General features: G+C 45.6%; 2 protein-coding genes across 4 annotated transcripts; one reads left to right on the forward strand and one right to left on the reverse strand.

The window, feature by feature from the left end:
• Positions 1-536: 536 nt before the first annotated feature.
• Positions 537-2,238, forward strand: si:ch211-225p5.8 (uncharacterized protein LOC555567 homolog). 3 transcript variants are annotated; one of them, XM_029128727.3, is made up of 6 exons: positions 537-823; positions 914-1,141; positions 1,279-1,510; positions 1,596-1,755; positions 1,894-1,947; positions 2,036-2,238. In XM_029128727.3, exons 2-5 carry the CDS (start codon positions 950-952, stop codon positions 1,937-1,939), a joined length of 630 nt encoding a protein of 209 aa, XP_028984560.1. In that variant the 5' UTR covers positions 537-823; positions 914-949; the 3' UTR covers positions 1,940-1,947; positions 2,036-2,238. The 3 variants fall into 3 exon arrangements, with proteins under 3 accessions (XP_028984560.1, XP_055359492.1, XP_028984559.1); XM_029128726.3 differs by having other exon boundaries at positions 545-823; positions 975-1,141; XM_055503517.1 differs by lacking the exon at positions 2,036-2,238 and having other exon boundaries at positions 543-823; positions 975-1,141; positions 1,894-1,948.
• A 639-nt stretch (positions 2,239-2,877) lies between these two features.
• dnajc28 (DnaJ (Hsp40) homolog, subfamily C, member 28) lies at positions 2,878-9,148 on the reverse strand. Its single transcript, XM_055503513.1, is given in 11 exon segments — positions 2,878-4,044; positions 4,047-5,077; positions 5,417-6,309; positions 6,389-6,502; positions 6,713-6,737; positions 6,834-6,978; positions 7,086-8,014; positions 8,187-8,260; positions 8,333-8,457; positions 8,572-8,594; positions 8,686-9,148. Coding segments are annotated over 2 exon segments (1,164 nt in total). The 5' UTR covers positions 5,076-5,077; positions 5,417-6,309; positions 6,389-6,502; positions 6,713-6,737; positions 6,834-6,978; positions 7,086-8,014; positions 8,187-8,260; positions 8,333-8,457; positions 8,572-8,594; positions 8,686-9,148; the 3' UTR covers positions 2,878-3,909.
• Positions 9,149-14,123: the final 4,975 nt, after the last annotated feature.

Genomic DNA, 14,123 nt, shown 5'->3' on the forward strand with positions numbered 1-14,123 from the left:
TGCTCATCCTGATTGCTGTCTCAGCTGTCACAGGGCGAGAGGCACAGACAGGCAGGTCTGAAGCCTCTATTATTGATACATCCATGAGATAAAACTACACGACTTCAAACCAAAGCGCCAAAGGAGGAACAGTAAGTTATCAGCTGCCTGTTATTTAGGAGCATGATATACAGAAATCAATCACCGTTGTTGTTGTTTCTATGAGAAGAAGCACATAAAATAAAGACTAAAGCAGAGTCATAACATAAAGTTTATGTTCTAATAAGCAACATTTGACCAGTGAGAAGCAGCAGAGGATTTATTCCATAGGTTTAATACTTTTTTTTTGTAATGGGACCTTTAAGTGCAACTTGGCTGCTTCACTCTAATCATAAAAGGATTCGTGTAGTAAAATAGGTCCACGATGATTTTACATGTCAGACATTTGTTACTGGTATTACACTAAAATTATAAGCTTCTTCAGAAAGTTAAGCTGGCTCATCATGGTCTACTTTTGGAAGAAGATGGCGCAGTCAAGTCTCATATTCTCAGGTTTCTCACACACGCTCTAATTATAGCTGTCTTAAAGTCCGACAGAGCAGGAGACACTTCTTTTTAGTAAACAAATTCTGTATCCTGAGGACAGATTGGTGAACGAATGGTCTGACAGTCTGGATCAAAGGTTGGACTAATCATTCAGGACCAAGCCATAATGTGAGGAGTGTAAAGCTCCTCCAGCATTATCTACAGGGAAAGTACAGCATTGCGTCTAACAGCGGGTGATAAGCTGCTCCAGCAGAGATGATAAGCTGCTTCTTTCTTTTAGTCGTCTTCAGTGTTTCTGGTAAGTCCATAAATAACATCATAAGCCTCAATAACGCTGAAAGCACATTTAAATGTTGCCATATTTATTGTAAAATTGATTTTAAAATAGATTCAGAGCAGTAACAAGATCTTGCTGCGTGCGCTCATGCTTCTCCTCCTGGGGCCTGCAGTGTCTCCGGGCCACGGCGGCTGCTCGGAGGTGGACTCCATGACCGAAGCGGTGGCAGGCGATGGATTCCTGCTGGGCTGCATCTCCTGCAAACGCAGAGAGGAGGTCTCTGCCTGGTGCACGGTGGACTGGCACTTCAAACCACAGGGAGGAGAGGAGTTCAGGCAGGTGAGTTTCACCGATCTGATGCGGTGCTTTGAGTCAAACTGACCTGGTGTCAGTTCTGGACATGGATCGTCCTCAGAGGCTGCAGCGTGTCTCCTTCTCGCCTCCTTCTCGCTTCCTTCTCGCCTCCTTTCCTTCAGATCTTCCACTATGACCACCCCAGTGCTGACGTCCTGCACGCACACTTCAGCGACCGCCTGACGTGGCGCGGGACGCAGAGCACTGACATTCAGGTGGGAGCCATTTACATCCACAACGTGACCTTCAATGACACGGGGACGTACCGCTGCACCTTCCACCGCACGCTGGAGCTGGAGCCGCCCCAGTACGTGATGGTGGAGAAGGAGGTGGAGCTGACGGTGGTGTCTGAACGTACGAGCCTTCCCTCACGCCTCGCGCTCATTGCAGCCACCGCTGTGCTGCCTCTGTGTCACCAGTGATGCCTGCTGTCTTGCAGCCAACCGGGAGCTGACTGCGGTGATCTCAGAGATCATGATGTACGTGCTGATCGTGCTGCTGCAGCTGTGGCTCATTGTGGTACTGGTCTACTGTTACAAGAAGATTTCGACTGAGCACGAGGCTCGAGAAGCGCGTAGAGCTCTCAAGGCTCAGAATGAGTGAGTCATGGAGCTTTGATTCAGTTGAACCATAATGCTGAGACTCTTCTGTAGAGACACCTGCTACTGCAGCAGGTTGTACCTTAGAATAAGTTTTATATTATCCACTTGTTTCCACTTTTCTTTTTCTGTTTCCAGACTGCTGGAATCAAAGGACAACTGTGACGGAGTGCAGCTTGAGTAGCGTCAGTGGTGAGTCTGGTTAGTCACCATTACAGACGTCATATGATTTAGGAATATGTGACAAATACTCCTTCACTTTTCGTTTTGTATCCACCAGGAAAAAGAGCATCCCTGCAAACATCAGGGTTTATCAATGATCCCAGGAGAGGCTGATGCGACGCCTCGGTGACACTATGTAAACGACAGTGAAGCTTCAGCAGGAAGAAAAATGTATTGTTCTTGTTTGAAATGCTTGATTTTTTTGTTCAGTCTGTGAAGAAGAATTTAAATAAATGTGTTTTTATACTTCAAATGACTGTACTTGCTGTCAGATGATGATGATTTAAACATTGCACATCTCTACTGTAAAACACACACAACCACAAACGTGGCTTAAAGGACGTTTGGAGGTGGTTGTGCTGTAACTGAATCCAGTCTGGGCCGCGATGAAGACGGATCCGTCTCAAAGCAGCTTTGTTCTGCTTCGAGCCTGGCGCCGTCCCCCAACATGACCACGCTCTGCTGCGTTCACTGCCTGATGCTTGATGGACGTCTCCAAAGGAGGTGAAACACGAGTCAGAGCAGAAGACGTTCCTCTGAGCGTGTGGGAAACTTTATCCACAGATGATTGTTAGTCATTGTTTAAAACAATCTAAAGGTGTTAATGCAAACGACTGATGATGACGCTGCTTAACGTTAGCTTGTGTAGCTAACGTAAGTAGTGAACACTAGAGGCTGAACTCATGCTATGCTGAGCTTTGACCTTGGCCTGTGACCTCCCTGTTTCATTAAATGTGTTGACATGTTGAACATGCTGAGTATCTATTTTGCATGAAGTGGTGGAAGGAGGGCTCCTTGTGTGACGAACAACAGTTTTACTTCAGGTGTAGCTTGGAAAACCAGCTGTTTCTCGTGCTCCTGGAGACACGACCTACAGTAAAACGGACAAAGAACACCAGCGACGGCAAAGGTAAGATTTTATTAATAATATGGGGAACGTTATCCTTCTAACACGACTGTTACAGTCAAATGTAAGTTAATACCCTTTTATCTGCCGTGTCACTGTACAGATATTGATTTCTCCTTAATTCCATCTCCTAGATGATTTTGGTTTGGCATCAATGATCAATAAGCATGAATTTGATCCAGACTAGATACAGAAGAGAAATGTGACACCTTGCTTTGTGTCGTATTCATCTTAAGTGAATGAGCGCTTGTATTGTACATCTGTAAGAGTCCCAGTGATGTGAGAAAGTCTTCAGATCATGTGGTCCTGTTCTCAGGTGCAGTTTGCAGAACCTCCACTAGAGGTCAGCCATGTCACTCAACACCACCACCGACCTGCAGTCGCTCCTCCTCTCCTTCCTGCAGCACTGCTTCAACAACACAAGTGTCCTGTCCTCCCCGCCAGCCCAGAACTACACTACCCAGCAGGCACTGCTCCATGGGGATGGACCCCAGGGCCTCATCCAGTCCCAGGGTATCATATACATCCTTCTGGTGGTTGGCACGTTCAGCTTCTTCACATTTGGAATCATGTTCAGCTACATTCGCTCCAAGAAGCTGGAGAGCTCCCACGACCCGTACCACCAGTACATCGCCCACGACTGGACCAAGGTGATGACGCCAAGCAAAGCCGTCGCTCAGGCGCTGCAGAGCGAGGCTGCAGGGAGCAAAGCCAGCAGCAAGGAGCCGGTGATCATCTGCAACCCCGGAGCGACAGCCAGCCTGGACCGATAAGCCGAGAGTCTGAATTACTGAATTAACTGAATTAATGTTACATAGCAACAAAACATTACAGTAGGACGTGTATATTCTGATCAGTAATTTCACAGAAACAACTTGTTTCACGCTGTTTGTTCAACAGCAATCAGTCAGTCCTGTTCTTTGTTCAGCCAACCAGTCAGACTAAACGTAACAGAGCACGTGAACACCTCTGTGTGTCTAACATCACAGAAGACAACAAATAAACGTCTGACTTTTTATCCATCCTCAGGCTTCAGACTGTTTCGTCTGAGCAAACTTTGCATCCACGACATCAGGCCTTGTGTATTTTTTGGCCTGGGTGCTGCATTGGCTCTTTTCTTCTCCTCCTTCCTCCTCTCGCGTTCCTTCTCTCTCTCTCTGTGCTGGACCAGACTGAGCTGGTGTGCAGCTTTCACAGCGCGATCAATTTCTCTGGGCAAACTAAAGTGAACCATTTGCATGTTCAGCATTGGTACGATGAGGTTGTAATTGTCCACTGTCTTGTTAAGTTTGACTAAATCCTCTTCCACAGATGCACAGAGCTGCTCCCACTGGCTCTGCTCTTTGGGGGTCAGAGGGTCACTGAGCCCGACCCTCCCCTCTGATAGCTTCTTTCGGATCTTAGCACAGGTCTCTCTGATGTCGCGCTGGGTGACCACCCACGGAGGCTGGTATCCGTTGTCCATGAGGATCCGGTTCAGGTTGTGGGTCATGGGATCAGCATATGGATTGTATTCAAATTTGTTGAGGGGCTTTCCAGCTCCACTGAGGTTCCTGAAGTCTCCGCGGGCCATGGACTCCTGGATCAGGTCCTCCACAAGCCGTTCCACGGCCTGGGTGATTTTTATCTTCCGGCTGCGCTGACGCATGTCTCGCTCCACCAGCGCTCCCTCTGCAGCTGCTGCCCTTTCGTGCTCTCTCTGCCGGTAGTTCAGAACCTGTTCAGAAGCTCGGTCCACGCGGACCTGTCGGTACTGGCGCTCCCGCTGGCTGGGGGTGCCGGAGCCTATGCCCTCATAGCTGAGGTAGTGCCTGTGTGGGAGCGCTGCACCTCGAGGCTTCTCCTCATCGTTTACGTCGTGCTCGCCAGCCGTGGCCCTGGTCTCGCTCTGATGAGCCACAACAGCTCGATAAGCCTCCTCCACCCGAGCAAACAGCACCGCATCCGCTGTTGGAGTCCCAGAGTCCGGGTGGTAAAGTTTGGCCAGACGCAGGTAGGCCTCCTTGACCTGAGCAGGGCTGCTGTGCCGCTCATCAGGCAGCTGCAGAAGCCTGTAGCTCTCCTGCAGACTGCGGCTGATCTGGGGTCTGGAGCCGAGCGCTCTGGATAAAAGCAGCCGAGGAGAGACGAGCAGAACACGGCTGTGGTTGACGTCACGGCCGAAGGCCAGGAGACGGAGAGCGCCACTCATTTCTGCTAAAAGTAAAAGGGACTGGAGTGATGAACTAATAGAGGAAAGGCAGCTCATTTAGAAAAAAACTTGAGAGCTAAAGGGAGAATTTATTACAGCCAAAAACACTAACTAATACTAATACAAACAGAGAGGGGTAAAAACTTAGTAACCCGAACGCAAGAAGGCAGATTTAATATTTAACTAGGCACCAACGAAGAAATACGGGATTCACTGCTAAGCTAAGCTAACATTAGGTGAGAAACAGGATTCAACCTGCGGCACGAACATGTTCATAAAAAGACACGTAGCGACGCCGAGTTCACAGCACATGACTTAAACCTTACAGAGAATAAGGTCACCTGCTTGTTTTGGTTTTGCACCGCAGCGGCTTCTTCTTCTTCTTCTTCTTCTTCTTCTCCGGTTTAGTTGCGACTAAGCACAAAAGGGAAACTTGCGTCGCCGCCTGCTGCTTCGGCGCGTGTGGACAATAATACAATAATTCAAGAAATCACTTACAGTAGATGTTGTAATTAAGGTATTGTGCGGTATTAAGTACAGTATCTACTTTTCATCTTAATTTTAAACTTTTAGAAATATTGTAATTCTATTGCATGTGCTACGTGTATTTCACACAATTTAGTGTCTCCACGTCTTATAATAAAATGTATGTTGATGTAAACAAAAATGTAATAATAGGTAAATAAATAATAATAATAATAAATGTGTTGCTCAAAAGACACTGAGTTGAATCCAGATTTTATCCATTACTCACAGTAAAAAGACAACACTAAATGGTAGAAATTGAAAAAATAAAACACAAAATATACTTTCCAGCCAACACAGTGAGTTTTACAATGAATCATCAGATCCACCAACACGCCCTTGTTCTCCAGCTGCTTTTCATGGATGGTCGGGAGGTTTTGCCCGCTGGCACTTTGGTTCAGGCGCCATTTGAACTTATAAATATGATTCCTGTTTAAATTTGTAGAACAGATGAGGTATGATCTGCGTCATCATAAAAAATATACTTCAATTCAGTTTTATTCATATAGTGCCAAATCACAATATAGTTTTGTCAAGGCACTCCCAAGGTTTAGGACCTTACACAACTGAACCCAACAAATTCCACATACAACAAGCCTTTAAATGTAATTATTACAATTTGGAGAAAAGAAAAACTCTCTAACGAGGAATAACCCGCCATCAGAACCAGGTTGAATAATGGGAGGCCATCCACCTCCACCAGTTGAATCTAAAAATCAAAAAAGTTGACAATAAAAATGCCTTTTTGGTCTGCATATTAATAAATAAACTCTTTTTAATAAACTCACTTCCTGGATCAGAGCGGAGCAGTGTTAATTAAAACAAAACAGGCAAGAATCACTTCACAGCTTCTGTGCATTGGGTCTCAGCATTTCTGGATGATTAACTGCAGAATCCAGAATCTGTAAGAAATTAGGAAATTGTTTAACAAATTAAATATTAATTTAACTATTGATATCCCTTGGAGAAATGTGAGTTATAAAAAAATCATCTGTAAAACAGTTAACATGAAGGTCTGACAGGAGGAAATGACTGTAGAGTCTAAGATGGACAGAATTTAAAGAGAAGTCATATAATGTCTGAATTAGAAGTTACTGTTGGAGGTATGTTACCTTCTGAAAGTGTGTGAATAGTCATCTGAAAGAAAAAGAATGAAATGGTCTGGATGAATTAATGTAAGAGAAGAGCGACAGCATTTAGCTCCTGTGGATAAAAGTGGTGAGTAAAGACGACCTTTGCTGATATCACAGCTCCACAACAGGTCACACGCTGCTTCACAGAGGGAGTGTGAGATTAAAAGGTGCACGTCGCTGTCTGGCTTCTCAATGAACACTTCGAAGAAACTCGAGTCTTGGCTGTCGTACCTCAGAGTCAGTTTCTAGTTTAAAACAAGTCAATTCAAGATTTGGACCATGTGCGTATGTGGAGGGAGATAAAACCATACGTAATGGTGTAAAACTACTGGAGCGGTATTTACTTCAGTACCTCTGGCTGAATTCTGGCTGCTTCAACGCCGGCTGTGAGCGTAAAGCGCGGCTGCATTCTCAGGTGCAGGACTGGACCAGGCTTTTCCATGAGTTCAAAACCACTGGAGGCCTTTTTCTTCTTCACTACCTGCAAAAACAAGTTGAGTAAAACAGTTGAAATAAACAGTTGAGTCAAAGTTACAGCATGAACATTATCACACATTTTTTCACAGGTTTTTCATCCGGCCTCTTGTGGTTTTGCTCCATCCTGTGTCTCCACTTCCTGTGTTTTTTGTTCGGTGGTTGTCATTCTCATTATTATTTTTGTATTCATACTTACCTTGTTTATTTCCCAACCTGGGACATTTTGGAACAAGATTTAAGTGTTAAGTAATTTACCAGGTACCTCTTGTAGAGTGGGATCGTGTGGAATCAGGAAAACGTGTAGTGTGAGGTTCGTTGTTGTGGGTTTGTAGTAGATTAACACGCTGCATCTTATTTTGACGGGAACGCCCATCTTCACCAGCACTTGGAGAGAAGATCGGCTCCCATAACTTCACGTGAGATGATGTAACTTCACACGCTTGTTCCACAAGGTCTTCATAGTTCTCAATGTGAAGGACGGCAAACTTGCATAAAATTACTGGGTTGTCAGCGGCACAAACACATTCAATGAAAAGAAAGGTGTTCTGTTAATAATATTATATCTTCTTTATTGTTGTCGCACACTCACCAGTGTCGATCCAGTGAGGCAGGTGGACTTCAGCCAACCTCCCAGCAGCAGCTGTGATCTCTATCAGAGGACCTGCAGGCATGCAGTGCCTGTGCTCCATCCACTGCAGGTGTCCATCCCAGGAGCAGAACTGGTATTTGAAGGCGACCTTGTCCTCACAGACCCAGCGTAGACCAGACACACAGCATCCAAAGCGTCCTGCGTCAGACTCCAGGCTGAGCCACGCCACAGATCACAGTTTAGTAGATGCACAAAAGTATAGAGATTGTATAATAAATGTTTGAACATACAGCCAATTAAATATTTTAATTATACAATTGAATTTAATGTATTTAATTCTAATCCAATAAACTGGGCCTGTAGATAACGATCCTGTGATGCTGTCACCTGTATGTTGGAGCCTTATCAGGATGTGAGTGATTTACTTCAGGTTGAAGTTTATGCCAACCACCAGGAACCTGCTGCAGACATTAATACCTTCAGTTATGGGCGTGACTTGAATGAATGACAAATAATCAAAGGTAGTTTATTACATGACAGATCAGTTCAATGTTAGTTGTGTGGCTCTTGTTTGTTGCTGGGACAACTTGGCTCGTCAGTACACAGAGCGTCTGTTGTTATTCAGATCTGAATGGCTCATGCTTGATTACATTGCCAACTGAAAAATAAAAATAATTGTGACAATAAAAACATTTTTTTAAATATTTTTTTGAACTGCATGTGCTGGGGATGATGTGGTGGAAAAAAGCATGTCAGATGTAACATTACTCACTTGTTGTTTAGTCAAATGTTCCCCTAAGACAAAGAAAACACAGAAGTAACTGGAGCATCCGAAACACTCATGAATGTATTTATTAGACACATTGTTGTGTTTGGTGACTCTTACTTTTTGGTTTTGTGCTGTTTTTTGACAACCTCTCTATCAGATCACTTCTGTTTATGTCTCTGAGGATCTCGGCGACCATTTCCACCCGCTGCAGCTCTGGTATCACCGGCATCACATCCACTATTCCGTATATGGTTTCACACCAGTATTCCCATGGGATTTGTGGGAGGCCCCTCTGGAAGCAGCAGAACTGTAGCAACCATTTAAATGCCACACACTCCTCCTGACTCAGGTGCCACTGGAGCTTCCAGAGGTTTTGTTTAACAGTATTTTGTGTATCCTGAAAAGTCCAAGGGCGAGGTAGAAGTGTGTCAGTGTTGGATACGTCGACTGAAATGTTGAAAAATGGATCCATGAACAAAAAGCAAGGTACAGAATGACTTCCACTGGTTTATGTGTTAAGTGAAGGCTGTTGTGTAACATCAGACTCACACTTTTCACGTTTAACTTAAAACCCTCGGTATCTGCTTCAGTACCTCTGGTTAAATTCCTGCTCCTTTGATGTCGATGAGGCGCTGCTGCACTTTCAGGTACTGGTCTGAACGAGGTCTTTCCTTTATTATCAGAACCAATACAGATACACACTTAATAATGCCAGAGTCTCTTTGAGGCCGAGCCATAGTCCTCCTCCATGGCCTCCCTGGACTCCTCTCAGGCCCGAGTTTTTGCCTCCTCAACAGCACGGGCTGCAGCACGCTTGGCCTGCCGGTACCCATCAGCTGCCTCAGGAGTCCCACAGGTCAACCAGACCTGGTAGGACTCCTTCTTCAGCTTGATGGCGTCCCTTACCTCCGGCCTCCACCACCGGGTTCGGGGATCACCACTACGACAGGCCCCGGAGACCCTGCGTCCACAGCTCTGGACGGCCGCGTTGACGATGGAGACGGAGAACATGGTCCACTCGGACTCTATGTCTCCCACCTCCCTCGGAATCTGGTCGAAACTCTCCCGGAGGTGTGAGTTAAAGGTCCGTCTGAGAGAGGGTTCAGCCAGACGTTCCCAACAGAACCTCATGGTACGTTTGGGCCTGTCGTTCCAGCCTCCTTCCCTGTCAGCGGATCCTACTCACCACCAGGTGGTGATCAGTTTAATTTATTTTGTCCAAATTTATCACATTACTAAATCATACATATCAAGCTCTATTCATGTTCATATTCATTACTCACTTTGTGGATCAACGCAGGTGAATGTTTATCAATAGACTTTTCTAAAAGGAAAAATAATAATCATTTTTGCTCTGAATGATGAAGTTTGTCTTAGACACTGTTTTCTTCATGGTCTTACTCTGTGGTATCAGTCTGTCGTCTGACCACCTCTTCACAAATTTCACAGAGCCTTGGCCAAAGGTCAACACTATCAGAAATACAGGCCATCACTGGACTCCAGTCCCAGTTGTGTTTGATCTGGTCCACATGCTGCAGCAGGTTCTGGATCTCAACGGCACCACAACCAGACAGTGATTGTAGAAGCACGTCTATGATGGCATGGGTCAATACATGAGCGAAGCACAGAAGGGCATTGGTAAGGACACCAGAGGAGCCAAACACCAACTCCTGGTTGACAGAACAGTCGCCCAAGTATCCATCAAATGTGGCATATACCAAGGAGATGCACTGTCCCCACTGCTGTTCTGCATAGGTCTGAACCCCCTCAGCCAAATAATAAACAAGACTGGCTATGGATACCGACTCCGGAACGGGGCCACCATAAGTCACCTCCTCTACATGGATGACATCAAGCTGTACGCCAAGAGTGAGCGAGACATCGACTCGCTGATCCACACCACCAGGATCTACAGCTCGGACATTGGGATGTCATTCGGGCTCGAGAAATGTGGGAGGATGGTGAAAAAAGAGAGGCAAGGTAATCCACACAGAAGGGGTCTCTCCCAGAAGGAACAATAGCAGACATTGAGGACAGTTACAAGTACCTTGGAACACCACAGGCAAACGGCAACCTTGAACAGGCAACAAGGAATGCGGCAACAGCCAAATACCTAAATAAAATATAACTTTTTTTGCATAACTCACGTCCCACTCGTCATTTTAAAAGTGATACCTTACCCTTGTGTGGGAAACCCACCGTTAACTGTTTAGCGTGTTAGTGGAGGTCCTCTCCCTCTCATTTTACACCAGTTTTGCACAGGACAAACGAGGAATTGGATCTGGTCTGACATGTTGACATGGCGGGAGGTGATGAATCGGCGTTTGGCCGTTTGGAACGGTGTGTTTAGGCTTCTGTAACCTCGTTGATTGTGACAATCAGCTCTTTGCGCCACCAGACACGCCTTTGTTTTGGTTTCTTTTGGTACCAAGTAGAACTGTGAGGGAACGGTTATGTACTAATTAGAGGAACAAGTTTGATTAATTTCCAAGTTTTGGGGAGACTTCAAACTCCTCCCCTCTGGCAGGCGTCACAGCACTATGGCCACCAGAACCAGCAGAACCAGCAGAACCAGCAGAACCAGTCCGCTTCTCCCCCACGGTGTTTCTGAGCTGAACTCTACCGGTCACACAATACAATAACTCAATGACTCTAAGACCTAAACATAAATGTGCAAAACCGCTTCTGAATGTGACACAGCGAGCTGCAGTTTATGTTCTTTGTTCATTTTTGTAAATAACTATAATTCAATTTGTACATAATTAGATTTCTTTGTTTTGTCACATGAGGGAACAAAGGCAGAGTCAGACCACCTAGTTGGTTGTCATTAAAGCTGATTCTGTAAAGGCCAATTGCATTATTCATAACTTTCATTAAATTTACAGGTTCAAAAAACTTAATGAATCCCAGAGGGATTGTGATTATTTTGTACACTTTGATGCTGTCACAGTTGGAGGTACACACAAGAAGGTAGGGAGATTAGAAATAAGAACGCTGACACATCGACACACACTCATCTAATTACTAGCTAAAGTTTTACATATTATTGCATGGATGAAGATCAACCCTTGCAGACAGAGGAGCAGTTGTACAGGCTGATGGCACCGGTAGGAAGGTTCTCCGCTGGCGTTCTGTGGAGAACCTAATACTGATCAGCTGTGGCTGAAGGTGCTCCTCTGTCCAGACACACACTGTGTGGGGGTGGAGGTGTTGTCTATAGAGAGGAGTTGGACCAGCATCCTCCTCTCAGATACAGCATGTAGGGGTCCAGCTCCACCCCAGTACAGAACCAGCCCTCCTGATCACTTTGCCCAGTCTGTTACATTCATGCTGCTGCCCCACAGACCACAGCCTAAAACACTGGACCCACAGACTCATAGAACATCCTCAGCGTGGAGCTGCAGACGTTAAAGGACCTGAGCCTCCTCAGGGAGAACATCCTGCTCTGAGCCTTTTGTTCACAGCTGAGGAGCTCTTTTTCCAGTCCAGTTTATTGTCCAACCACCAGGTATTTGTACTCGGTCACCCCTTCCACCTCTTCAGTTTTAATAGTGAGAGGGGTGACGGCACTCCCAGATTTTCTAAAGTCTATCACCAGCTCAGTAGAAGGTGGTTCTGTCCACACCAGCCTACAAAGCTGTCCACCACATCCTACAATAGCAGAGTCATCAAAGAGTATTTACAAACATACACAGTACATTCTATTCTATGATAATTATTGCATTTACATTAGGTTCCATTTCAGGATTAGAATTAGTATCAGTGCTTTTGTTCGCTTTTAAGAGTTCCATTCCCATTTCAGCGGCCGTCTCTCTGTTGCCGTAACTATCGCACGAATCGCGCACCTCGAAAATAGCGACGGCTCATTTGACCGAGGAAAAACGGCTCATTTGAGTCATCATTCATATCATTTTGTGTTTAGGGGAATGCTTTAGCCTGTAGTCTGCAGTGCTGTGTTTAGTTTAGTTTCTTTTAGCCTGTAGCACAGAGCTGTCTTTAGTTTAGTCGCTTTTGTGTATAGCAGTGATTTTAGTTCTTACATTTAATGTTTAGAGCTTTAGTCCTGTCTTGCAGTGAGTTTGTTAATTTATTACCTACCTGTTTTGTAATTGGTCCTGCTAGAAAAAGTGAGTTTATGTTTATATTAATAAATCATTTTATTTTTCGACGTGTAAAGTGTGGGGGTGGGGTGGGGTTGTAACAGTGTTAGCGTTTCCGTTAACAGGAACCTGTCTTCCACGCGTGGCAGCTTTCTGTTTCTATTACTGTGCAAGTATGCGCAACATTCATTCTGTTTTGTATGTTGCAACCTACTGATAAGTGGTTGTGAGTAGCAATTGATGCTAGAGCTCCGGTTATTTGTTATTATTTGATATTAATTTTCATCTGTTTAATTATGGTTTCAAACTGAATGTGTTAATTTCTGCAAATTTATTTACACTATGCACAATGTACAGAAATGTATGCTGGCGCTTCTGTATTCATGTGTTTCTGTTTGTGATGAGCTAAATGCTCCCAGGTCGCGCTGCTGGGAGGAGCGACCTGCTTCACACAGTGGCAGATAGCGTTCTATTTTTTTTAATTGTGCGGGAATTAAATTCGGAAAAGACACTCCATCGTGCCAGTGTCTTCTATTCATGTACTTCTATACGAGGCGTTAACAGGACACTGTCACAGTCCAGGTCATTTAGCCACTGCACTCAATCATTTCCGGTTTTATTTTGTACCACTTCCTGTTCAGTGCCCATGTTTTCAGTTCCAGCTTTACCTCCGGTTTTAGTTTAACGCACCTGTGCCCTGTTACTAATTACTCACCTGCTAACTATCCAGCCATCATCATCACTTAGGATTTAAGCACCACCTCTAAGCCCAGCACCTTGCCAGATTGTTTGTTCATTCACCCGTTCAACTTTCCAGCATTCTTACCTTTACCTTGCCGTGCGTTTTGATCCTGTTTTGTTCCTGACCACGTCTCCAGCCCAGCCTGTGATAATCCCGTCTGCCTGTGTGAGTTTGACCATTGCCTGTTTTTGACATCCGTTTGCCTTATCCTCGTCTGTGCTGCTACCGATGATCTACCTGTGTACCGACCCTTGCCTGCCTGACCACGAGCTCGAATAAACCCTGTTGTGCACTGAGCCTTGTCTCCGCTGTGCATGTGGGTCCGCTACCTTGAGTCCGTGACAGTACAATCTGGCCACACTCGGACCCAGCCGGCGTCTTGCATCGGATTTTTTGTTATTGTGTACTCGGACAACGCAGAGTCGCTATGGTGTTTACCTGCTCGAGGCTGCCGGAGGACCTCCGCTGGTGCTTCGGGGAGCTCGCGAGGAATTACGCGGAAGCCCCCAGTCTGAAGGCGCGGCTCCGCGTAATAAAACAGGCGATCGCTATCCTGGAGGAGGAATTTTGGTGGCTTGACTACCCGGGAGTGCAGACACTTTTTGAGAAACTCCAGGCAGTACGGAGGGATTTGGCACGCGCTCTGCGCGCGGCGCCCGCCAGCGTCTCATCAGCTGTTCCGGCTGCACCGGAAAGCGCTCCTGTCGCTGCTC

Source organism: Betta splendens, chromosome 16 (genome assembly GCF_900634795.4).
Source record: "Betta splendens chromosome 16, fBetSpl5.4, whole genome shotgun sequence".
Lineage (NCBI taxonomy): Eukaryota > Metazoa > Chordata > Actinopteri > Anabantiformes > Osphronemidae > Betta > Betta splendens.

Bases quoted from the DNA above. Each gene is read 5' to 3' on its own strand.
- si:ch211-225p5.8 (XM_055503517.1), top strand. From the start codon at position 781: ATGATAAGCTGCTTCTTTCTTTTAGTCGTCTTCAGTGTTTCTG. The intron at 1,142-1,278 runs GTGAGTTTCACC...CCTTTCCTTCAG, and splicing joins GAGGAGAGGAGTTCAGGCAG to ATCTTCCACTATGACCACCC. The intron at 1,756-1,893 runs GTGAGTCATGGA...TTCTGTTTCCAG, and splicing joins GCTCTCAAGGCTCAGAATGA to ACTGCTGGAATCAAAGGACA.